Source organism: Spironucleus salmonicida, chromosome 5, assembly GCF_000497125.1.
Source record: "Spironucleus salmonicida strain ATCC 50377 chromosome 5, whole genome shotgun sequence".
Classification (NCBI taxonomy): domain Eukaryota; phylum Fornicata; order Diplomonadida; family Hexamitidae; genus Spironucleus; species Spironucleus salmonicida.
The window spans coordinates 281,572-306,047 of record NC_090600.1 but is presented as its reverse complement, the minus strand read 5'-3'; the positions used below and the strand labels follow the sequence as shown (position 1 = coordinate 306,047).

At 29.4% G+C, this 24,476-nt stretch overlaps 18 protein-coding genes across 18 annotated transcripts; 13 read left to right on the top strand and 5 right to left on the bottom strand. All coding sequences in view use genetic code 6, as the record gives it.

The window, feature by feature from the left end:
- Positions 1-150: 150 nt before the first annotated feature.
- Positions 151-1,683, top strand: SS50377_24754 (Kinase; the record flags this gene model as incomplete). The annotated part of the gene is made up of 1 exon (XM_067908595.1): positions 151-1,683. One exon carries the CDS (start codon positions 151-153, stop codon positions 1,681-1,683), a length of 1,533 nt encoding a protein of 510 aa, XP_067763416.1.
- A 108-nt stretch (positions 1,684-1,791) lies between these two features.
- On the top strand, positions 1,792-2,133 carry SS50377_24753 (uncharacterized protein; the record flags this gene model as incomplete). Its single annotated transcript, XM_067908594.1, has 1 exon — positions 1,792-2,133. The coding sequence occupies one exon, from the start codon at positions 1,792-1,794 to the stop codon at positions 2,131-2,133; it is 342 nt and encodes a 113-aa protein (XP_067763415.1).
- Positions 2,134-2,196: 63 nt separating this feature from the next.
- SS50377_24752 (Leucine carboxyl methyltransferase) lies at positions 2,197-3,063 on the top strand (the record flags this gene model as incomplete). The annotated part of the gene is made up of 1 exon (XM_067908593.1): positions 2,197-3,063. One exon carries the CDS (start codon positions 2,197-2,199, stop codon positions 3,061-3,063), a length of 867 nt encoding a protein of 288 aa, XP_067763414.1.
- Positions 3,064-3,123: 60 nt separating this feature from the next.
- On the top strand, positions 3,124-3,567 carry SS50377_24751 (uncharacterized protein; the record flags this gene model as incomplete). Its single annotated transcript, XM_067908592.1, has 1 exon — positions 3,124-3,567. The coding sequence occupies one exon, from the start codon at positions 3,124-3,126 to the stop codon at positions 3,565-3,567; it is 444 nt and encodes a 147-aa protein (XP_067763413.1).
- Positions 3,568-3,680: 113 nt separating this feature from the next.
- On the top strand, positions 3,681-4,121 carry SS50377_24750 (uncharacterized protein; the record flags this gene model as incomplete). The annotated part of the gene is made up of 1 exon (XM_067908591.1): positions 3,681-4,121. One exon carries the CDS (start codon positions 3,681-3,683, stop codon positions 4,119-4,121), a length of 441 nt encoding a protein of 146 aa, XP_067763412.1.
- Positions 4,122-4,656: 535 nt separating this feature from the next.
- SS50377_24749 (uncharacterized protein) lies at positions 4,657-9,723 on the top strand (the record flags this gene model as incomplete). The annotated part of the gene is made up of 1 exon (XM_067908590.1): positions 4,657-9,723. One exon carries the CDS (start codon positions 4,657-4,659, stop codon positions 9,721-9,723), a length of 5,067 nt encoding a protein of 1,688 aa, XP_067763411.1.
- A 30-nt stretch (positions 9,724-9,753) lies between these two features.
- SS50377_24748 (uncharacterized protein) lies at positions 9,754-10,611 on the top strand (the record flags this gene model as incomplete). The annotated part of the gene is made up of 1 exon (XM_067908589.1): positions 9,754-10,611. One exon carries the CDS (start codon positions 9,754-9,756, stop codon positions 10,609-10,611), a length of 858 nt encoding a protein of 285 aa, XP_067763410.1.
- A 438-nt stretch (positions 10,612-11,049) lies between these two features.
- On the top strand, positions 11,050-11,703 carry SS50377_24747 (uncharacterized protein; the record flags this gene model as incomplete). The annotated part of the gene is made up of 1 exon (XM_067908588.1): positions 11,050-11,703. The coding sequence occupies one exon, from the start codon at positions 11,050-11,052 to the stop codon at positions 11,701-11,703; it is 654 nt and encodes a 217-aa protein (XP_067763409.1).
- Positions 11,704-11,707: 4 nt separating this feature from the next.
- On the bottom strand, positions 11,708-12,742 carry SS50377_24746 (uncharacterized protein; the record flags this gene model as incomplete). The annotated part of the gene is made up of 1 exon (XM_067908587.1): positions 11,708-12,742. One exon carries the CDS (start codon positions 12,740-12,742, stop codon positions 11,708-11,710), a length of 1,035 nt encoding a protein of 344 aa, XP_067763408.1.
- A 630-nt stretch (positions 12,743-13,372) lies between these two features.
- Positions 13,373-13,939, top strand: SS50377_24745 (uncharacterized protein; the record flags this gene model as incomplete). Its single annotated transcript, XM_067908586.1, has 1 exon — positions 13,373-13,939. One exon carries the CDS (start codon positions 13,373-13,375, stop codon positions 13,937-13,939), a length of 567 nt encoding a protein of 188 aa, XP_067763407.1.
- A 122-nt stretch (positions 13,940-14,061) lies between these two features.
- SS50377_24744 (uncharacterized protein) lies at positions 14,062-14,355 on the top strand (the record flags this gene model as incomplete). Its single annotated transcript, XM_067908585.1, has 1 exon — positions 14,062-14,355. One exon carries the CDS (start codon positions 14,062-14,064, stop codon positions 14,353-14,355), a length of 294 nt encoding a protein of 97 aa, XP_067763406.1.
- A 15-nt stretch (positions 14,356-14,370) lies between these two features.
- On the top strand, positions 14,371-14,718 carry SS50377_24743 (Transmembrane domain-containing protein; the record flags this gene model as incomplete). The annotated part of the gene is made up of 1 exon (XM_067908584.1): positions 14,371-14,718. One exon carries the CDS (start codon positions 14,371-14,373, stop codon positions 14,716-14,718), a length of 348 nt encoding a protein of 115 aa, XP_067763405.1.
- Positions 14,719-14,723: 5 nt separating this feature from the next.
- Positions 14,724-15,797, bottom strand: SS50377_24742 (uncharacterized protein; the record flags this gene model as incomplete). Its single annotated transcript, XM_067908583.1, has 1 exon — positions 14,724-15,797. One exon carries the CDS (start codon positions 15,795-15,797, stop codon positions 14,724-14,726), a length of 1,074 nt encoding a protein of 357 aa, XP_067763404.1.
- Positions 15,798-15,898: 101 nt separating this feature from the next.
- On the bottom strand, positions 15,899-16,384 carry SS50377_24741 (uncharacterized protein; the record flags this gene model as incomplete). The annotated part of the gene is made up of 1 exon (XM_067908582.1): positions 15,899-16,384. One exon carries the CDS (start codon positions 16,382-16,384, stop codon positions 15,899-15,901), a length of 486 nt encoding a protein of 161 aa, XP_067763403.1.
- Positions 16,385-16,498: 114 nt separating this feature from the next.
- On the top strand, positions 16,499-20,896 carry SS50377_24740 (uncharacterized protein; the record flags this gene model as incomplete). Its single annotated transcript, XM_067908581.1, has 1 exon — positions 16,499-20,896. The coding sequence occupies one exon, from the start codon at positions 16,499-16,501 to the stop codon at positions 20,894-20,896; it is 4,398 nt and encodes a 1,465-aa protein (XP_067763402.1).
- A 143-nt stretch (positions 20,897-21,039) lies between these two features.
- SS50377_24739 (uncharacterized protein) lies at positions 21,040-22,086 on the bottom strand (the record flags this gene model as incomplete). Its single annotated transcript, XM_067908580.1, has 1 exon — positions 21,040-22,086. The coding sequence occupies one exon, from the start codon at positions 22,084-22,086 to the stop codon at positions 21,040-21,042; it is 1,047 nt and encodes a 348-aa protein (XP_067763401.1).
- Positions 22,087-22,182: 96 nt separating this feature from the next.
- On the bottom strand, positions 22,183-23,385 carry SS50377_24738 (Zinc finger, C3HC4 type (RING finger) domain-containing protein; the record flags this gene model as incomplete). The annotated part of the gene is made up of 1 exon (XM_067908579.1): positions 22,183-23,385. The coding sequence occupies one exon, from the start codon at positions 23,383-23,385 to the stop codon at positions 22,183-22,185; it is 1,203 nt and encodes a 400-aa protein (XP_067763400.1).
- Positions 23,386-23,584: 199 nt separating this feature from the next.
- Positions 23,585-24,112, top strand: SS50377_24737 (Sgt1-like protein; the record flags this gene model as incomplete). Its single annotated transcript, XM_067908578.1, has 1 exon — positions 23,585-24,112. One exon carries the CDS (start codon positions 23,585-23,587, stop codon positions 24,110-24,112), a length of 528 nt encoding a protein of 175 aa, XP_067763399.1.
- Between the last annotated feature and the right edge of the window lie 364 nt (positions 24,113-24,476).

Sequence of the window (24,476 nt, the reverse complement as noted above, 5' to 3'; positions counted from 1 at the left end):
TAATAATTAGGTTAATAATTGTTTTGTTGGTAATATTAATAAAATGATATATAAGATAGTATATGGATTGTATTTTTAAAACAAACTAAAGTTATTATTTTCCGATAAGTCAGTTTATATATTAAATTATTTTATATACAAAATAAAAATATGGAACAGATTATCTTAGATAGCTCTGTGAATATTCAATAGCTTATGGATATGTTAGCTACAATTTAAATCTGTCCAAACGTTCATATGTTTTAATATCGTTTACATTAAAATGTTCTTTACATATAATAATCATTTGTACCACAAACATTTTTATAAAAGTAGCATACAATTGTATCATTGAAGGAATCCGTTTATCTAGTTTTAAAAGCATTAGAAGTTATAATTTCATTGTAAAGTTTAGGCCTATTATTTGGTGGTTATAGTTCTAATGACTTTATTATAACAAAAGATAAGGTCGTTAAATATAAAGTTAATGTTACTCACGTTTTAATGTTTCTATCAAATAATTTTACAAGTAGGACGTAATAATTTCCGTTAGAAATATATGAAAATAAGATTTCACTAAAGTCGGATGTATATTCTACTGGATTAATATTAATATAGTTTTTACAGATTCGTAAAAATAACACTTGCATGGTGAATAATAGTCTTTAAGCATTAACTAAGCTAATTAAAATTCAAGATGTTTAGTTTGTTAAAATTTTATAACTTATGCTCACAACGAATACAACAATCAGATATAGTATTGCTGAAGCAGTAAAATAATTAAATCTAATACATGTTCGCCCATTAAAATGTAATTTTTGTGTTATGAAGTAAGAATAAAATTATATAAATATTAATGACATGTTATAGACTTAAGGTTAAGAAATCTAATGTGTTATTGGTTAAGGATCTTTTGGAGACGTTTATTTAGTGTATGATAAAGGTGACAATGAAATTGTTGTTAAAATAATTCGATTAAATTCTTAGCAGGCTATGAATTTATACATATCCGAAGTCAATACTTTATACTAGTTTAGAAAATGTGAACATATAATAAAACTTTTTACTACTGATAAAATTACTATTTAAGGCGAATTATATGCAATGATTTAATAAGAATATGCTAAATTTGGTGATTTAAGATATTTTTTAAATAAATTTAAAAATAAATTGTAAATTGAAGACTTTTTAAAAATAATATTAGATATTACCACTGGTTTAGCGTTTATACACAAACATAAAATTGTTCATAGAGATATAAAACCTGATAATATATTCATTACGGAAGATTTTACTGCTAAAATAGGGGATTTTGGAAATAATGAAATTATCATGAATGGAATCGAGATGAGAGGCTCCTTCTCAGGAACAATAGGTTATATCGCACCAGAGGTTATGAATGGGTCCTAAATTTCATTTGGGGTAGATATCTGGAGCCTAGGAATTATGATTTAAGATATTTGTGAATTTTCTAGTATGTTATAAAGCAATTAAGTACTTTAGACTCTAATCACCTAATGTCTTCAAGAAAATCCGGATAATAGAGTAACCGCAGAACAAATATAAGAGATGTTAAAAGATTATTAGTCTCATATTATAATTCTTGATATAGAAGAGGTGGAATAGTAGTTTGAAGATTATGATTATGAAGCAGTTAAGCCAAATTTTACATTTAGCGATTTTGACGCTTTAGCATTAAAGTGAGATTATAATATAACTATTATGAATATATAAACAAATAATTATTGTAAACTTTTAATTCTTTATTTAATCATTATTTCAAATTAATTAATTAATTAATTAATTTATAAAATGACTTTTGATTCTGAAGTCCAATGTTAAAAAATGTGTCTTTCTGTTTGCATACATAAAGGAGATATGTACAATTGTAAGTCAGGTTTTACTAAAATATCTTTAATAATTGATATTTTGTTTGTTGTATTGTTGCTGCTAACTGTTTTGCTTTGTTTTCGTTATTATGATAAGTACAAAAGAAAAATAGGATATAAGTTAGTAAGATAAGGATGTCGTTTAAAGTATAAATTTGTAGACAATACTATGTTTTTTTAAAATAAGGATATATTATCATTAGAGTAAGCCTTAAAAGAATACTAAACTTGTAAAAATGCCGAAGATAGTTTAGATTTAGTCTGAAATTGTATATTTTTATTATATACTTTATTATAAAATAATGGTGATCTTAAGTTTCACTAATAAATGTCCTACAAACCTACTGCTCAAGCCACTGCAAATGACGCAATTGCCTCTAAAGCTTCTGCAGCGTATAAAAAGTATTTTGATGATCCTATGTTATAGAAAGTGTATCACAAAAATCCATAACATAAAGATCCCATGATTAACCGTGGTACATGGTTCCGTGTTCGTTTTATATAGTAACTAGCATTAAAATTTATACAAACTCACGAAAATGGATAAATTATAGTGCTTGGTGGTGGTCTTGATACTCTTTATTTCAGGCTAAATGAGCCTGCGATGAAATTTACTGAGTTAGATTTACCAGAAATTATTTAAACTAAGGCTCATAAACTTAATATGTAAAAATAAGATGATGGTACTTATAAATATAATGAATTTTACTCTATACAATCAGGTGATTTAGAAGAACCTGATATTCTTCTTTAGTTTTAAAAGGATATTCCAACATTATTTATTTCTGACGTCGTCGTATCATATATAGAATCAGATTCAACAATTGATCTAATTAAATAAATGCGTTAGTTTGCATATTATGCATATATTTCATTTGAAATGATCAATCCTGATGACAAATTTGGCGATACAATGATATTTAACATGTCACGTCGCGAAACATTCATGCCTACATTTGCAGAAGTTGGCTATACGGGTAGTTATAGGGCTAGGTTTTTAGAGAATGAGTGTGAAAGTATATTTTGCAAAGAAGCTTGGGAGGTTTATAAGAAATGGAATGGTAGAAATGAGATGGAGAAAATTGAGATGTTAGATGAATTTGAGCAGTTTGAAATTATTATGAAACATTATGGCTGTATTTGTTGCGGTAAAGGAATAGATATAGAAAGTTGGATCGAAGCTCATTTTGAATGATATATTTTACTATAAAATTCTACAATATAATATTTTTTAACTTTATACTATACTCCAAAAATGACTTTCTTTTCTGAATAGCAATGTCTAGAATAATGTCTTTCAAAATGTTATTCTTACTATTAATATTATCGCTGTTAAGGTGGACTTACAAAAATTTCATTAGTTTATGATATAATTTATATCATGCTATTCATTCTTATTGGTGTAAGTTTGTGGAGAGTATATGATATATAAAAGCGTAGAATGGGATTTACTAGAGTTAGAAAAGGTTGTTGCTTCGCGTATTTACCACCATAAGAAAGACCTGGAGTTGAAATGTAATAAAGATTATTTGTTTAAGGATAAAATGGTGAACTAGTAGAACTTCCCTAAGGCTATGAGGCTATTTAATAACATGTATAATAACCACCATAATAATAAGATCAACCTCATCATTCAGCTATAAAATCGTCAGAAGACGATATAAAACCAGTTTTACCAAATACAGCACCTTAATTCTGAACCTGTCTACGTTTTTTATAACTTATATTTATATGTAATATTATATATTAATAGGTGAATTATTTATTATTATTATTATTTGATAGGGAATAATATTAAAATTAAAAACTGTAATGATATTTTACGCTTATTATTCAAGCTTTGCCATGTTATAGTTAAATTACCATAAAACTTTAACGAAATATACAAAATATAATGTATCGGTCCCATCAGATTCAATTAATAATTTTACATCTTTTGTCTTTGGAAATGATAATGTTTCAAATAATTCGCCTATCACTACCCCATTAGTTAACGGGGATATCATATATTATTTTCCAATGAAAAATATCAGAAATACAGGAATAGTAGTAGCAGCGAATGATATTAGAGAAATTCGTTATCAAATAAAAGGTTCTAAAATTAATTTGTGGACAGAAGATAAATCTGGGAAGAAGTATGATTTTATGGTGGATTCTGTAGTTGGTATACAGCTTTTAGAGAAGTGCTATCGCCAGTTTAAATAATTTGAAGGAATTATTTTCTGGTGCTAAAAATAGGATAAAAGTTTATGATTTTTTTCAATTTAAGTCACTAAGATCTATTTCACTATTTGACTCAATCTTTTATGAATAAGAATAACTAGTACTAATTTCTTAACTTATTGAATGCTATGATTCATGATTTTATTGTGAATTTTTAACACTTTTCAGTAAGTTATCCACTCGTATTCCAAGTGAACCGTACTCTAATTCAAACTATAAATCAAGTGATGTGTGTGAAGATAATGATTATGATGACATATATATTTTATTTAAATGGTCTATAATATATATTGAATAATAAGCAATGTACTATTACAAATATTGATAATAATTTAATAAACTATGTGAATATTGGGAGTTTCAATCTTGAATAGACAGATAAAAGAATTTATTTATGATTTTTAAGGTTATGACCATTTAGCTAGTTATAGATAAATAGGATTACATATTCTATATCCGCTTAGTTTAATATTATTATTATGTTAATAGATAGATTTTATTATTTACAAAATTCAGCAAATTATATATTTAATATGAATGCATATACAATAAACGTATATATTAAATGTAACGTGCCCCATCACCCCTAGTAACCTTTACGTTAACTAATAAAAGGACACGGCTACCTACAGTTAGTAATATTTAAGATAATTCTCATATAAAAATAGAAGTCCCTAACTCACAAGTTTTTACAGAAAGAACATAAAATTTTGTATGGGATGATAGAGTCAAGTAAGAAGCATAGACATTTAAAAGTCATATGACAGATAATCCATAAATATTAAGCACAAAATTTTTCATTGGAGACCCAAAATAAAGACTAATTGACCTTAAAGATGCATTATCAACAATTGTTAATGAAGATGATTTTTTATTTGGATGTAATCCAGTATGTGATATTGAAAAATTAGAAATGAAATAAGTAATAGAGTAGCCATTTTCTAATTAGTAGGACGTTACACTTAAATTAGAAGACATTTAAGATTTTGTTGATAATACTGATACATTAATAGTAGAAGAAGGTAAGGCAGTTAACGAATTAGAAGTTTATACAATTACTTTTGAATAATGTTTATAGTTACTACGTTAATTTGAAGGTTCCGAAAAAATTATTTAGGTTTTAAATAGAATAAAGAATTATTATATAAATAAAGCTACTAGAAAGGGTCAGAGATTGATTGCATTAGAATAGGCTACAATCTCTTTAGATAAAAAAATTATTACAACAGAGCATGACTTGATGTACACAAGAGACTTTTTATCGTAAAAGATAGCTGAATTAACGGAGTAAAAATTTGAGTTCAATAAATTACATGAAGAATCTATAGAACTTAAGATATAGAATACTAATTTAACACTAAGTAACTAAGAATTACTTGAAAACTAATAAAGACTCTCTTATGAAAATAAAATTTTAACTGGAAATAATCTCCAATTATAATCAGATATAGAAAATTTAAATTAAAGGGTGAAGCATTTGACATCTGTTTCTTAAAGATTAAGATAAGTTTCTGATTAGTCAATTGAAAAGCTTCATATATCTGAAAAAAAATTATAATCCGAATATAATACAAAAACCATGCTAGAAAATAAGCTAAAAGCTTTTTAAAATTAAGTTAAATTGTAAGAATAATAAATTTTTAAATTTACTAACGATTTAGAAGATTAAAAATAAAAATTTTAGCAATAAAAGTCTTAATATTTATAAAAGCTTTATAAATATGGTGAGTCTCCAGAGTAGTTAAATAATGTAAACTAACTAAATAATAATGTTAAAGAAGCTATTTAAACTATTGTTCATTTAACTTCATCTGATATAATTGGTAAACTGTCATAGTTTAATATTAATACACAAGGATTATATTCACTAAGATCAATTTTACAAAATTTAAATTAAAAAAGTTCTATTGAGACAATATTATAGTCACTTACAAAAGATCTGACATCAGTAAATGAGATATTTTGCAAAGAGGTATAAACTTTATAAATCTAAACTTAGAAGCACTCAACTATGAGACCAAACAGATCTTCACTTAAAATAAATTTGGCATAAAATATTATCGATACTCAATAAAGAAAATCAAATGCTAGAAAATTAACTTAAAGAAATATGCTTAATTAATTAAATATTGAATCTTCTAGAAAAGAATCAATACATCATTCTAATTAATCGCCAATTGAAAATAGTACAGACAGCTAGTACTCTATATAAGAGCAGACAGAAAACGAGTATGAATTTAATATATTTAATGATAAAAAATAGAAAGAAGAAAGCAGTGATAATGAGTATCATACAAAAACACCAAAATCCAGGGATAAAATATTAACTAAAGATTAAATCAAGCAAAAAGCATTAGAAAAGAAATAAAAAGATCATGAATTATAGTTACTTGAATAGAAATCTGCTGATAATTAAGCAGAAATAGAAAAATAGAAAAATGTTAATTAATTATAATAGGAAAATTAATTACTTACAGTTAACTAATAAACACCAAATTCCAATCAAAAATAATCTAATCTTACTATATTATAGATATCTAATCTTAAGGATTAACTGAATTCAGAAGTTAATTCGAATTCTAAAGAAAAATTAGCAACATTTGATAAAGAAAAAGTTATAATTTCTGAATAATAAAGATATAAAAATCAAATGCAATTAAATGGTATTCAACACGCAACTGTGGGTCTACAAGTTGAAAATAAATCAGAAAATGTTAAATATTTAAAATTAAAGATTAATGAATTAATTAGAAAATGTCAAGATGCTGGTATTTTAAAACATTCTTTGTAAAATATTAAAGCAGAAAACGGTGAGGAAGAATGGGATTTGTCACAATTTGAGATCAAAACACCAAACTAATACACTAATTAGAGTAAAATTACACAATCTGGTACAGAACATCTTAGAAAATAATAACAAATTTAACTAGTTCCAGATGAAACTTAAATTAAAGAGAATATTGATTAAGATGAAGAATAGTCTAACTAATCAAGCAGTTCTATTTAAGGCTTACCAAGCTTTTAGCATAATGAAAATTTAGACTAACATCTACTTAGATATGTTAAGTAAGTCAATATAAGCTAAGAAGTTCAAACCACTCTAGAAACAAAAGAAATTTTAGTCTAAACAGATCAATTAGTCGAGGAATTTTTAGATTTTGATTGGGATAAAAACTAAGAAGAAGGATAAGATATTAGGCACTTTAAAGTTTCTAATTAGCTGGCTATTGGAGCAAATGATGCTATATAAAGTATTCCAATTTATAGACCTGACGATATAACGGTTTTTAACTAGAAAATAGTTGAAACTCCTGTAATTGGAGCTTTCAAAGAATTATAATAAAGTATTAAAAATAAATAACAATTAATTTAAAGTTCTGGAAAATAAGCTGATAATGAGCATTAAAAAATGTTGGAAAATGAGAAGGATCTTTAAGATCCATTTTCTATTAATAGAAAAAACGAAATACCATCATTTTCAGAATATTTTCAGAAATAAGAGACGCATATATCTGATACAATCCCAAGCGTGTATTAAAATTTAAAGTAAACATCTACACAATAATAATAATAGTAATTACTAAATAATCATAAAATATATGGTAAATAAACTCATTTTTAATTAGGGTTTGATGCTGATGATGTTGAAGAACAAGACAAGGTATTAGCTAAAAAATAGAGCTAAAATAGGGGTGGTTAAGCAAGTAAACTAAAGGCGGCCACAAATTCTTATGTTACAATGAAGGATAAACCGCTTAAACACACAAATGATATGCTAATTAAATAAGAACATGATATTCCTACTTATGATGACTTTGTTTAACTTATAGCAAACTAAGGGAGAGTTTAAATAATTAAGAAAATAGTTAAGCCTTCTCCAATTGAGATTCATCCAAGGTATGGATCATTTCTTAAAAATTCATTAGATTTATCAAAATAGTAACCTATAGATTTCTTCCGTGTACCTCATATCGTTGATAAACTTTATTTAAAATTCTACCCTGATAAATTAGATACAAAAATATAGTTGTACCCCTGTATATTGAAAAGAATTGATATGGGAAAAGTGTTTCTATCAGATTCATAATTATAAAATAATACTAAAAACTATTTTCAATATTTATTAAATACTACCCATCTATAACTTAGAGGAAAATAAGTTAAATCAAAGATAAATACTGATTTTGGGTAAATAATGTTTCCAAAATTAGGAGAAACTGTTAAATTTATTAGATTCTCATCATTAACATCTTCAAAATAATTACCAAATATCATTGCCCTCTTAGAAGACATATCAATTAAGCACATATCTGTTATAAAAATAAATAACCAAACATATCTTGAAGTTCCATTAGAAAATGTTGTACTTAAGCCTTTACCTCAGATAATTAAACTAATTAGATAAATTCTCACTGACCGGCAAAACTCTTCTAATTCATTTATTGTTCAATAGATTGAATAACCATCGACTCCCTCTGAACTTACTACTAAAAAGCGGTTTGATGTTATTTCTGGGTAACTTTCACGGTCATAAGCAGAGTCATTAGCACATTATCTTATTTTTTGGGCTTAAAATAAATATGGTGTTTCAATATTGATATAAACATTAGCATGGAATTTAATAGCTAATCTAGCTTATTATTAATATGAAAATGAAGAAATTTATTTATTCTCGAGGTTACTTTTCGATGAACTTCCCAGCGATTATTTCCTTGTCTATATAGAAATGAGAAAGATGATGGGGTTAGAAAGTTTTACTAATTCTGCAAATCCTGAACTTGTATTAATATAAAGCATCCCTGCAATGATTAATTAACTACTAAAAAATTGGGAACCAAAACGTTAATATGCATTTATTTAAAATATATATGCAATCATATATCAAAACACTCTGAATAAGCTTCCATCAACATTTGAATTCTAAGTTCTAGCCCCACTTGTTTTGCATGCTTATGGAAGCTTCCGAAAGGTTACATTTTAAAGTGCTTAGTTCGTATACACATAATTTGCAAAAGAAGAAAAAACTTATCCCAATTTGACATATGGTAGTTTTAGGTAAATGTGTGAGGTCTTAGTTCCTTTATGGACCGCTTAGTCAATTACTGAAGCGTTTTATCAGTTCAGCGAGAATATTTATAAAACACGAATAGAGAATCAGGACACTCATGTGAAAGATTACGACCTGCAGACAACCGATTTCAAAAATAGAATTATGCGCTGGACATAATTTTAGGATCTATTTGAGTCGTTTTAGTTTGGAAGATTTTCACTAGTTTCTAGCGATATATTAGATAAAACTGCAAATTTGGATCTGAAGCGTCTTATTAAAAATTCTGTTATGGTCTTTAATAATTTTAAAAATTTAATGGGAGACATAGAAAGGACATTCCAGGTACACTTAAAGACATAAAATGGGTAGATGATATAATAATATTGGAAAAAAATAATTAGTTTAGCAGAAGTCAGTTAATGCGATATTTTAGTATATGATTTTGAAAGTGCAATTTTGCAGCTCAGTTCAGCCATCGAGTAAATAGTATAGAGTTTATTGCTAATTAAGCCAGAGGGTGCACTTGTTGTAATAGGTGGAGCAATTAACAATTTGAAAAATTTTTTTGCGAACTAAGAATGAGTATATATAATTTAATTTTGTATAAGAAAAATGAATTATTTTATTGTTTTAAATGAAGATCTTAAGTACAAAATACGATAAGCTATTACGCATGATAAATTAACTAATCAGTAAAAAGAATATTTAAATTCATTTATGTAATTAAAAAAAGTATTATATTTACGGAATTTAGATAAGCACTAATAAACATTTAAAATATAGGGTTGTGCATCTCATCACTGCTATTTTTAAAGATATTATATATATTTCAACTAAATTCCAAATTTTGACATATAAATTACAATTGTTTCATCGTTTGAAGATATCAAGCAATTCTATTAATTTTAATATGGAATTTTTTGGCTTGAATTTGAGGCTGATTAATTATTTATGTTCAAACTGACTTCAAAAGATAAAGCTATTAAACCTAGAAAATTACTCACATTTGAGCAGATGCGAGATACGAGTCTAATAATGGGAGACTATTGTAAAGATGCTATTGTATTTTTGGAAAATTTTATATTGAGTTTAAAAAAAGATTTGAAAAACTTACTATAAGCCAAGTAAACAGAATAAGCATATTAATTATAAGAGCTTATTGCATAGGTTGAAATTACATGTAATACAATATTAAAAATATTTAAATAAGAAACACATTGTTTTGAAGTATTAATAACTACAAAAAGAAAATTTATTTAAAATTTTATTACTGAAAGATAAATAAGTGTTGGATCAATAGCAAATCTAATGCCTAATTTTCTATTAAACTCATATTCTAAAAATCCTTAATCGATGTTCGAAAAATTATTTTTGACATAATAATATTTCATTAAAATTGAAAGAATTCTTAAAAAAGAATGGTTGATATAAAATAATATTATACTGATAGATGACTAAAATTTGCTATGAAGCTTCATTATAGATATATTATTTTTAATAAATAGAAGTTAATGTGAGATCTGTTTAGGCGAGTTATTAGCTCTAAAAATCTTTTAACCAAGAAAAAAGTGAAAAATCTTCAAAATAAAATACAGTTCTATAATATTATATATAAATATAGCAAATATTATCTTTATTTGTATTATCAAAATATTTTTTTTCATAACCTTAAATAAAGTTTAATACTATAATTGTTCATATTTATTAATAAAACCATTATATATAAAAAAATCACTGTAAAATAATATTAGCACTACTAGGATTACCATTACTATTCAAAAATATGAATTTATTTTTTAGTTTAATACCAAAAGTAAATATAACAACTTAATCAATTAATATATTAACAAATAATAGGATTTGAAGATATAAATAATAGTTAATATTAAGTTAATAGCGCAATAATTTATGCTATTTACTAAATAAAATTTACTCTAATTTTCGATTTATATATAATTATTAGATAATAATGTGATTATGAAAATGTTCTCATCTTAGTCGCATTTAAAATATATGCGATCATAATCTAGGAAATAACTGGAGAATATAAGTCTATCTTAATTTAGCTTTACTAAATTCTAGTAGAAACCTAAGCATGAAGATTAAATATAAAAATTGTTTTAGGTTTACACTCCGTAATATTCTAAACAACGAGTATTACGAAATATTGAAGTAGAAAAAAATGATAAAGAAGCAAATAAAAGCGTTATTATTGCATTAATACATGAAATTTGTAAAAATATGTTGTAATTTGATCCAGATGATATTGTTTTCTAAGAATTTAGATTTTAGCTTAAATATCCTACGCTCAATCCAAATATAATTGACTCTTTTAAATAACTAAAAGAATCAAAAATTTAAGATACTATATTAGCACAGTCAAAACTATTTAAATTTTCTAGTGAAATACTAGCATGTCCGTAGAAGAAATCTGTTGAATTAAAACGAAAAAAACTTCATCGAGCGTATTACACATGTCAATAAATATAAATTTCAGACTATAATCAGGCTCTTGACGTCAATCGATATAAATATATTGTTGACTAAATCCTTAAAAAATGATAAATCACCATTCTAATCCATTCTATTTTCTCATAATAGCCTTTGTAAGTTCCTCATATTGTGCTTACAGCTACGCCTATTTCTCCCGTAAAACACCCATCTATACGTGTAATTATTCAACCATTTGTGTTCTCCTTTCATAATCATCAACAAGAATTGCGTTTCCACTAAGCCCAGTTTAATCTCTGCTCTCATCTGCTTCTTTTCTCTTTTTGCTTCTATCTGTTTTTAGACTACCTAATTTACTTCTCAACTAGCCAACTTATTCATCTAAAGAAGCTCTTTCCCTTTCCAATAAAATAACCTATTGACCGACAAAGTGTCTTTTTTCACGTACATGAGCTAGAATTTATAATGTGGAAACTGTTCTTCTTCTTAATTTAAGAAGTTCTTCGCTTCTTTCTTCAATTTTTTCTGCTAGTGTTTAATTTTCTATTTTGATTTATTCATAATCTATTATTTTTAATTTATCTGTCAAATTAGAAGATGATTTTGTCTAAGCAGCAAGAACATTGACAGCTTCTTACGCTTCTAATTAAGCTAATCTCGACCCTTCAGTTAATTCTAATTACTCAGTGAAATCGTTTTCAAGTTTTTAGGCTTACTCGTCAGTTAGAAATACTCCAAAAGCTCGTACTTATAGGGTTAATGCTGCATTCCGAACTAGAGAAAATGCCACGGAAGCCTCTTCTTTTTAACGTTCTACCTCTTCTAATGATGTTCTAAGAACTATTTGCTCCTGATCAGATCTAGACTACAACGCAGCAATATCTACGCGAATTTAATCAATTTCTGACAAAGTTTAGTGATATTTTACTATAATTTCAGCCTCTGTACGATTTCCATGATCAGCAAAAGGGTGAAGCTTAGTCTGCAAATGACGTGAGCGTAATAGTTTGGCACAAACACTTTTAAGACGATCATTTTCTAGTTTTAAAGACTGCTACTCTTCCATTCCTTCTTAAAGGAATATTTCTTGTTATTAGATGTGTTGTGGTGATGTTGAGTCATCCATAAAGGTTTGGAACAATTATGACATTTTGTGCGGAACTTTCGGTATTTATTTAAGATATAATAATATATAAATATGACTATACCTGATGAAATTGTTATAATATATCACAAATAGTTAAATAATAAAAATATTATAAATAATAAAAATATTGCTCTTATTTTATATATATTACATTACAATTTAATATGACCAATTCATTGCATTTTAATAATTAAAAAGATCCTATTACTGAGTCTCTTTTTAAGCTACCCTAATTGATGTTAATTAAGAGATTTTAACGAAAAACATTATCGCTTCCATTAAATACATAGTTATCAGTACTTGAAGATTAAAATAATTTTTAGTAAGTTAAATGCATACTTAAATATCTCAAAAACTAATTATCTGTTAGCAGAGATAAATAAATTGAAAGATTCTAACCAATCAGTATTTAAAATTTACCATCAAATATAGTTCATAATTTTTTGAAATAAGCTGATAAAGCTGGATAAAAAAGAGGAAAAGTTAAGCATAGTTATTAAAAGTTTGTATAATAGGAAGAACCTATTATTATAGGACAGTATAAGAAAGAGGTAGATTTAATATTATCAACCTAGTTTTCTTTGGGCAATTTATGATATTATATATATTTAAGTATGTCAAAACTTATTGCGAATGAAAGGGCATAAAACAAAACAAAGCAAATCTAGAAGTATAACACTTAAACAAAATAGAGTGAGTGATAAATTAGATCAAAAAGAAGAAATTCATGATTTTGTTACTGAACTTTATGATCTTTGTTTTGAAACACAGCATGTTAAAGATTATGATGAATAATTATAACATCTTAATTCTTTATTACAGCCACTATTCTATCCTTAAAATTCTAATAAGTATATTTGTTATGGTACTCCTATTGAACTTTCGTTAAAATTTTAATATTTTGAAGATGGTCATAAACTCAGCCTTCTTGCTATTTAAAGTTTATTGATATCATTATCCATCATGAAAAGTTAAAATATTAAAGAATTCGAAGATCTTGATATTACCTTTGAGTAGCTTTTAATAACTTAAGATGATTTGAAGTTATTTTAACAAGTACTATCCATTGAAATAATCAATAATGAAAGTAACGGTCATAAAAAACACATGTAACTTATTGAGCATCTTTTGTAAAAATTTGAACCAAGTGCAATTATATTATCGAAAGATTCATTTCAATATTATATGAATTTAAACTGACTTATTTTACAATTTTAACAATATTATTAGTTTTGAAATATAATTAATAGTAAAAAACTATCGTATCCTTACTATTAATATTTTGTATATTATAGCATCCTTATATTTCAGTTTCCTCGAAAATGGGTGCAGTTTCGCAAAACCTAAAAGCTATTCTTGGAAACGAAAATCACGCTCATATAGAGCCTGATAAAGCGCAATAATCTTAAGTGCCGAATATTGTCAGCCATACGGCGCTACCTTCCTTAATCCACGTCCCGACGAGTACGTTCTAGTCCATGATAAAGCCTGCAATAGAACACACTACTAACAGTTCAAAAATATCATCCTCACGATGTTAATCTTAGATTGGTCTGTTAGTTAATGTTGTAAGTGCACGGTCCTCCATGCTTGACAACAACCAGTAGTACAAATGATTGCGAACCCAAAGAATGTCCGACGAGCGCTGGAACGCCATTTTACCTGTCCCTTTTGTAAACAGAATAGCTGGTATTTGTTTAGGTGTCGTTAATTGCTTCTTCCCAGGCCTCGGACTCGCAATCGCCAGCTGCTGCTAAAAAGGTAAGTTCAACAGTTATATTCTTGTAATCGCACTCTGCCAGTTTCTGCTTGCCTTCATAGTAATTGGGTGGATTTGGGCAATAGTAAATGGCATCTATATGATAATTTTAGTCTGCAGCCCGTAGTATGAAGCGAAAAAGGCTGAATTTGAGCAAAAGTGTAACGACGAGTAGAGGAAAGATGTTGAAGTCGGGAACGAAGTAGTGAATGCAAACTGAGTGAGTCACTTGTACACGGAGTCTTAGAGGTGGGTTTTGACGCCGAGAAGCTTGATTTTCAGGGGCTTGCAGTAGTAGTCATTTTGATGGGGATAGGATGGAGTGTTTAGAATAGACGATTGCAGCTTCTAGGTTCTATAGAGCTAATTTTCTTACATAAGTTCTGCTTTTGTTTTTCGTGGTTGGGCTACTTTTTACACAGTTGTTAGAGAAGATATTGTTAGCTGGTCAACAATAGAGCTCGAAGAAAGGTAGTTTGTGGTGGTTTGAAGAAGAGAGTTTTGGCCAGTGATTTGGTTGATTGGTTAATTTATATATTATTAATTGATCTGAGAATATGGTAACGTTGATTGAAGATCTTCTGCGCGAATTGTGTTTTTGTAAATATCAATATCAGATTCGTCAACTTCAATAATTGGAACATCAGAATTATGTAATGAAAAGTAGGATGAGTTTTCTGAGCTATTGTCAGGCTCATTATTAGTAATCTCAACATTTTTAACAGTATTAATGATTATTTTAGATTCTCTTTAAGGCCGATACTTTTCATATGAAGATGCTGAAGAATATTACTAAGAATGTTATTAAATATAAAGGTCTTGTGCTTTTTATTCTTTAATTTCTAATTTTTATTAATCCTAAACGATTGCACTACTACATAGTTAAATAGAAACATCTATTGGGCCAAAACTTTGCTTTTATGACCTAACGGAATGCAAAAGTATATTATCTTAGTTCTCTTACGACGGTTCTTCTGTTGAAAACTAAGATCCATCCTCATAAATGTTCGTGGATTTATAATACTTAGATTTATGAAATTCAGTAACTGTTATTTCATCAATATCAGGAGTAGGATTTTTTTGGTTTATAGAGAAGTTTAATTTGACATTTTAAACGTCTTTAAATGCTGTTTAATCTAATGGTGTAGAATTATTCATAAAATCAGAATCTACATTTTATGCTTATGTAATACTATCAATAATATTATCTGCTTCTTAATTAGATTCATAAAAGTTAATATTCTAAGACGCATCAATCTTATCAAAAGATCCATTACCTGCTTTGCAACATTTAAACATTTTATTCGCATAAATAATATCATAATCATATAATATAATAAGTGTAATTAGTATAATTAAATTACAACAATATTATAAGTATATAAACTATAGAACAATATTCACCACTATAAACTTTTACCTAGAACCTGAACTAAACCATCGTTTTATTATGGTGGGGGTTTTGATCTTAGGCCCTACTTTGGAACCTTTAATGTCGAACTTAAATTTAAAGAAGGACTTTACTCAGTATAAACTGATATTAAAGGTGAGGTTTATTAATCAATTGTCTTATACATATTGTGAACTCTAGAAGGAGGTATTGGTTTCGTTTTTTAAGCTATTTAACAAGGATTATGATTAAATGTTCTAACACTCTTTGCTATCTAAAATGATTTTTCTGCATGTATTTTTGGATCAAATTTATAAGTATTTTGAGCACCAAAATCAACTTAAAATTAAGTATTTTCAGAGGCCTCTATTTATTCTATAATATCTGTCTGTGTTATAGCATCTACTAATTCTTATTAATTTGTCATTAAAGTAGCCATAAGAATCTCCTGATTCAGTTAATCCAGTTCGGCTTATAATTAACATATTTCATCCATATTTTTTAACACAATGAATTATGTATTTATATTATATGAATTTATTTAAAAACTATTTTTAAAAATATTACTTATAATATTTTATCAAATAAATTGTATATTGTTCAAAATATGATGTCCCAACTTTATTATTTAACTGAGTTTACTGGAAATCCATTTTGTATTAAAAATTTGACTCCGTGTACAGTTATCTATCGAACTAAAAACATTTCTAAGATTGAATTATTAACAGGGCAGGTGATGAAAGTTAACAATGAGCTATTATAAGTTCGGCGTGTAACAAATGACTAAATATTAGAAGAATTTTCAAGAGTATTAAATTTTAAATATTATCATAAATTTCCTGATAAATTCTCATTCCGTGAAGAATTTTCCCCATTACCTAATTTGCATTTTAGAAGTATTGCTAAAGAAAATATAATAATTATGAATCATAACATTAAATAAGTTCAGCTTAGCTCATAGTAAGACCTAATTTATTAATTTTTGATATTTATTTTTGGAGAACATATATTACTTTACTTATCTGATAAAGTGAAAGCATATATTATGTCAAAACCATTGAAACCATCTTTTTTAGGTGATAAACAGGCAATAAAAATTACAGAAATTTAATTTTCTGAGTCTAAAGATTCTAAGGAAAGTTTTGCTTAGTATAAAAAATATATACTTTAAATTTGTGAAATGTTTTAGCTAGATTCAGTATAAATTATGATTGACTTGACTAGAAATTTAGCTTAAGCTTATAATCAAACTTCTTTATATGATAAATGGAATAAAATAAATCTGTCAATTTCTTAATTTCTTTAACAATGTATACTAGAAAGTGAGTAATACCATAGTATAACTATTATTCCTAACTCAGGAGAATTTTCGTAGTTATTTTAAGAACTATATAATGTAATTGTGAAAAGTTGTATTAATTTAAGATCTTGGAAGGAGACAAAAATTCACTTTTCTGGAATCGAAATCCAAATTTAGTAAGGCTTAAGTTATATTATAGATGATATTTTTCTATATGAAATTTATGATGTAATATGTTAACCTTAAGATTTAAGCTTGGACATACTAGGATAAATAATGAATTTTAATATTGACTATTCTGTTTATGACATTGAATCACTTAGTTTAGAATATAATGTTATGTATGAATCACTTTTTTTAGAGTTTTGTAAATTGGATGGATTTTGGATGACTTAAACGTGTTTTGCTCTCAAAAATGGGTAAGATATAGATTAATTAAATATTGTATAAAATATTTAAAACATCATACAGTAGTATAATATAGATATAGAACAAAAAGAGCCAGAGATATTGGACATAGATAAAGAACTTGATAATTTAATATTACCTTCACCAATTGATTCTCCTATTTTGTTGCCTAAGACAAAAATTTCAAGAGAGATACAAAAAAAAGTTAGAGATGGTAACTTTGACTTTAGAAAGCATGAATTTAAAATATCTGGTTAAAATTATTAAAAAGATGTATAGTTATAATAAGAGGTTAAATAATCATTTGAGTAAGATTTTATATAATCTAATGTAATTAAATGTAGTGGTTCAACCTTAAATTAACTTATATTTCCAATTATAGAAGAAAATCAGGAAACAGATATCGTAGATATAGATAAGATGATGGAACATTAAAAGCCAAAATTTTAAACTATAAATTAACGTAGCAGTAATATCTGCCAGTATTCTCCACCATAACCTATAAATAATGATCAAAATAAAATTATAGAAATTCCTATTTAATATACTCATTATCCATAAAATTATAATCTAGCAGCTCTATAAAACTAAAGTTCTATAAATAATAAACCGACAAAAGATATGAGGGTTCCAAAAAAATTTATTGCAAAGTAAGCAAGTGGCAATACGGATATGTTGCAACGAGCAACAATTGATGCTCCTGAAATAGACTGGACAGATGCTGACAGATCCAACGCCCGCAGTACCCTGGCGGACCTATCTATGAAGGAGGTAGAGCACTCCAACGCCCGCAGTACCCTGGCGGACCTATCTATGAAGGAGGCAGAGGCAGAGCACTCCAACGCCCGCAGTACCCTGGCGGACCTATCTATGAAGGAGGCAGAGGCAGAGCACTCCAACGCCCGCAGTACCCTGGCGGACCTATCTATGAAGGAGGCAGAGGCAGAGCACTCCAACGCCCGCAGTACCCTGGCGGACCTATCTATGAAGGAGGCAGAGGCAGAGCACTCCAACGCCCGCAGTACCCTGGCGGACCTATCTATGAAGGAGGCAGAGGCAGAGCACTCCAACGCCCGCAGTACCCTGGCGGACCTATCTATGAAGGAGGCAGAGGCAGAGCACTCCAACGCCCGCAGTACCCTGGCGGACCTATCTATGAAGGAGGTAGAGCACTCCAACGCCCGCAGTACCCTGGCGGACCTATCTGGGAAGGAGGCAGAGGCAGAGCACTCCAACGCCCGCAGTACCCTGGCGGACCTATCTGGGAAGGAGGTAGAGGCAGAGCACTCCAACGCCCGCAGTACCCTGGCGGACCTATCTATGAAGGAGGTAGAGGCAGAGCACTCCAACGCCCGCAGTACCCTGGCGGACCTATCTATGAAGGAGGTAGAGGCAGAGCACTCCAACGCCCGCAGTACCCTGGCGGACCTATCTGGGAAGGAGGCAGAGGCAGAGCACTCCAACGCCCGCAGTACCCTGGCGGACCTATCTGGGAAGGAGGTAGAGGCAGAGCACTCCAACGCCCGCAGTACCCTGGCGGACCTATCTGGGAAGGAGGTAGAGGCAGAGCACTCCAACGCCCGCAGTACCCTGGCGGACCTATCTGGGAAGGAGGCAGAGGCAGAGCACTCCAACGCCCGCAGTACCCTGGCGGACCTATCTGGGAAGGAGGCAGAGGCAGAGCACTCCAACGCCCGCAGTACCCTGGCGGACCTATCTGGGAAGGAGGCAGAGGCAGAGCACTCCAACGCCCGCAGTACCCTGGCGGACCTATCTGGGAAGGAGGCAGAGGCAGAGCACTCCAACGCCCGCAGTACCCTGGCGGACCTATCTATGAAGGAGGTAGAGGCAGAGCACTCCAACGCCCGCAGTACCCTGGCGGACCTATCTGGGAAGGAGGCAGAGGCAGAGCACTCCAACGCCCGCAGTACCCTGGCGGACCTATCTGGGAAGGAGGTAGAGGCAGAGCACTCCAACGCCCGCAGTACCCTGGCGGACCTATCTATGAAGGAGGTAGAGGCAGAGCACTCCAACGCCCGCAGTACCCTGGCGGACCTATCTGGGAAGGAGGCAGAGGCAGAGCACTCCAACGCCCGCAGTACCCTGGCGGACCTATCTGGGAAGGAGGCAGAGGCAGAGCACTCCAACGCCCGCAGTACCCTGGCGGACCTATCTGGGAAGGAGGTAGAAAGGGAGCACGCTAATTTTAAATAACTTTAAACTAATGATTCTCAAAAAAGATTAAGTTTATAACAATCTTAAGGTAGCAATATTAATTCACTTTAGCTTATTATTGAAGGTAAAAAATAAAAATCTTAAGATTTAACGTAGGAATCTTTATAAAAATTAGACCAATTTTAGTAGTCAATCATCGATGTAGCCTCAGGAATCACAATCTAACTTGATACATCTGCATACAATTTAAATGATAGTTCGTGCAATGACTTAATCTAATAAAATCAAATAAAGCTATCTAATAATTTAGTTTAATTTGATAAATCATAAAATGATAAATCCAATTATTGTTATTTATCATAACATGAAATAATTGATGATGATTACATCCAGACTGTACTTAAGTCATCAGAGACAACTGAGGTACTTAATTCCCCTACAGAACAATCAGAATCAACGGATATATTAGATGCTTCTGTGAACTCTCAAAACAATTCAAGTCTCAAAATATAAGCTCTACAACTTCTTAATAAAACTCACTTAAAAACTCTTTAAACATAATTAAAATCTTCACATCTTAAATATTAAACAATTGAATCAGAACTTTTATCAACTGAGACTTAATCTCATCCCCGGCAAATAAATCATAATGAAGTAAGACCAGAAGACTTAGATTTCTCCGTAAAAATTTCTCCTGATATATCTACTAAACAACAAAAGTTTCCATAAAAATTCATATATAATTTTGAATTTAATGACACAAAAGCAAAGCACAGCGAAATGAAGAAAAAGCTCAATTAACTAGACCTAAATGATCCTGCAAATCTCTACTTTTCATAACTTTAATCGAATTCTTGCGAACCAAAAACCCTCAAAATTTCACTTGAAGATATTTGCTCTGGGTATGAAAAGTCTCTGCAAATTTCTAAATTTTCTGGTATAAACTCAAACTTAATAAAGTCATCTAAGCCACGTCCCGACAAACTATTCTAGTCGTAGATAGGAAAATTACCATTTAGGCGGTAACTCGAACTGTATGGTGCGAGTTTCGTGATCGAAAGTAGATAAACGAAAAACTACGAATTAAGTGGGTTAGACAAAAGCTTTTTGATACCAAAAAAATGATGGAGTGAAAAGGAAAATGTGAATATATGTGTACTTTATAATTTATAATCAAACAAGAATTAAAATAATATAATCATATAACTTTATCATACAAAATTTTGGCTGCTTTTTATATATAAGCACAAATTGGCTTTCTTAAATCATCAGCGTCGGAAATAACCAATTAAGTCGCATTTTTCATCTTCAGTTAACTCTTCACTTAAGTATATTAATTCTTAAACTGCTTAATGAACTAATTCAAATCGTTATCCACCTGCAATTTATGATAATACTTTAAAATTTACATCTAAATTGTCTATATTTATATTAAATTGTATAATAATTTTATGCATAAATATAACTGAAAAACGAGCCAAACTAGAAGATACTTTAGTTGTTTTTAAATTATTCAATGCAAACAATATCAGGTTTCCAGTTTGAGCCTAAGATATAAGTCCAATTAATAATCTCGTAAAAGGTACCTTTTACGATATTTTTAAAAGAGAAATTGCATTATTTTGCTCCTCATTCACTTCTATAAAATTATAAAAATCAATCTGATGTAGTAAATGATTAGAATAAATTTCAAAATAGTTTTATGTCTGAGCCAACTTATATTTCGATGCACAAACTAAAAAATCATATACCTCTTAACTACTAAAGAAACTTGTAAAGAAAAGTGACTTAGAAACATAACGAAACAACTATAAAAAATACATCTCGCTATCAGGATCGATTTAATAGTCAAAATTTTATATGTTTTTTAAGGCTTAATGGCCAAGTCCGACGAAAATTTCTAATTGAAATTATTAGTTTAACCTACATAGTAAAAATAGGTATTTTGATAAAATATGGGGATGATAAGTTGTTGTAATTAAACTAAAAATAGGTTGTAAAAAAATCAAGTTTTGAAGATAAAGAACTTCCAAATCCGGCTAAACGAGATCTGCGAGAATGGCTAAAATTGTTGATGGAAACTTTGAAATATTTTAGAATAGAAATTCAAAAATGCCAAACTATATCACCTGGTATGCAAGGAGCTAGTGCTAAATTGTTATCTCTTCCAACTAGGCTATTTTAACTCTTAGATCACTATCTGATTAAATAATTAAGGAAATTTACTGGTCTACCTTATTAAATATATTTTGCGGCATTTTCTGAGATAATAACGCTTCTGTCCGCGATAAATGTATGCTATAATAATTATTCATTTTTTATTATAATATTATTACTATATAATAATGTTAATATTGTTACTTCCTTCCACTCCATTTTTCCCATTTATATATCTATTATTATATAATAATTCACTCATCTTCACTTTCAATCTATCTCCCGCAAACAGAAACGCTAGCCCCCGCAGCCGCCCGTACCAGGATCTCCCGAATCAGCCCGTTCCGAACCAAAGCGTTGCAGTCAAAAGTACCATTTTCCCACCTCCTGAACGCGCGATTTTGGACCTTTTCGACCCTTAAAAATTTAAAATTTTCCAGTTTCACGTCGACGGCCGCAGTGGCCAGAACGCCGTCGAAGAAGCGCGGCCTGATTTCAATGCGCTCCTCGCAGAGCAAAATCGAGCGATCAGCGTTTTGGATTTTGAAGACTTTTTGCGGGTGCGGCAGCACGCCGCGCAGCTTATCGAAGATCAAATTGTGCTTTAAAATCGTCTGCTTTTGCTGCTAAATCGTCTGGCGGTAGAGGCCCAATTTCTGCTGCTGGAGGCCGTGTTCGCCGAGCTCGAATTTGAGTTTCCGGGCGTACTGCCTGTAGCTGCACGTTTCGGAGTGGGCTTTTTTGAGCATTTGGCGGGTTAGGTTGTGCGCGGCGTTCTGGCTTTTTAGGTGCCTTTTAAGGCTGTACAGCTCTTCGTTTTGGAGCATCTGACCTTCGTTTAGAGCTTCTTGTGGTCTATTTAGCTCTCGTTGCCTCTTAAATGCCTTGATTGCGTCGCCAAAGCCCTTAGGGTTGGTTATATCAAGTACAAACTCGCTACTGGTCTTAGGAATATGCTGCTCCAACTGAATATCGATTTTCCACTCTTTTCCAAATTTCCCTTCAAGAAAACTTCGGGGGCCAAACGGGATTGAAAGGAGCGTTCCTTAGAATATGTGTGAAAATTCGTGAACAAACTAGTTCTATACTTTAATTTTTATCTAAGCCTCTCCTTAAAATTTTCCCTAGATTGAAAGGTTGAGAAAATCTTACTTTTTTGGATGAACTTTTGTAAGGAAAACAGTGAATTACGTATTTTGTTTAGTTATAGCTGTCCCATTAAAACACAGTACTAAACTAGTTATAGAAGTATCATGTGACTACTTTTATTTTTACTATAGCAGTTGCTGTAGATCTACATTTTCAATTGGTTTAGAAAGCACCAATTTTTTGCATGTTGGACAATGAAAAAATTTCTACTTATTTTGCAACGATTCAATACAAGTAAAGCAAAATGAATGCCCACATGGTAGCTGGTACGGTGAAATAAGTACATTTGAACAAGATTTACAATTCATTTAAATAAAGTGTAAGGTGTAGGAAAAAAGAAAATAATATAACTGATATTTAATGTTATAAACTAATAGTTATTATGTATGTCTACAAATAATAATTATTATATAATAACTTAATATATCATATTTTTATTAATATGTCAGTTTATTATATATAAAATTATATAAATTTTATACAAATAATTTAAAAATCAATTCTGAAATGGAGAAGCCAGCATTAAATTATAAGTGGTATTAATTTTAGAAAAGTATCACGATTGAGATCTACTAAAAAGGAATAGAGAATTAGGAAATTAGTTGTACACTTGTATAATCGGATTTAATAGAGATATAAATCAAAGATAATAAATATAGCTTTGATTTAGATGGTACTGCTGAAAATCCATAGATAAGTTCTAATAAATATAAAATTGAATTGATATTCTAGGTAACAAGCATTCCTTCCTAATTGGATTACTTGCTTAAAATTGAGAGACCTAATGAAGATACAAAATTAAAAAAATACGCGGAATTGGATAACTTAGGCAAGGATGACGAAGTAAAAGATTCAATGGCATCTATGAGAGATATTTATAAATAAGTAGACGAGAAAGCTTAACATGCTATGATGAAATCTTTTTATGAATCTGGAGGTACTGTTTTATCTACAAATTATGATGAGGTATTTGCCGGAAAAGTATAAGGGTACTATCAGTAAAAAGCCGAAGACGAAAAAAATAAAGACAAGTGATAATAATAAGTCATATTAAATCTTTCAAAGTTTTTTAAATTTAACTTAGAGTTTCTTTACTCGATTATCGATACAGTAACTTTTATTCATTACGCATATAGAAGAATAAACAGCATTAAGATATAAATATAAGCACAGCTCTATAAATTTTGCAGTTTTATAAATCAATAATCATAAAATAGGATTTCTTTTGCGGATAAGTAACAAAAGCCAACGCTCCTAAACATAATTCTAACATTGAATAGTAATAAGCAAAGTATATAAAATACGTTTTTAGGTTAGAATGATTATTTAATAAACTAAGCTCCCTTATTATTTCATTTAACTTACTAAAATACTATGTTTATATGACTTCTAAAATATC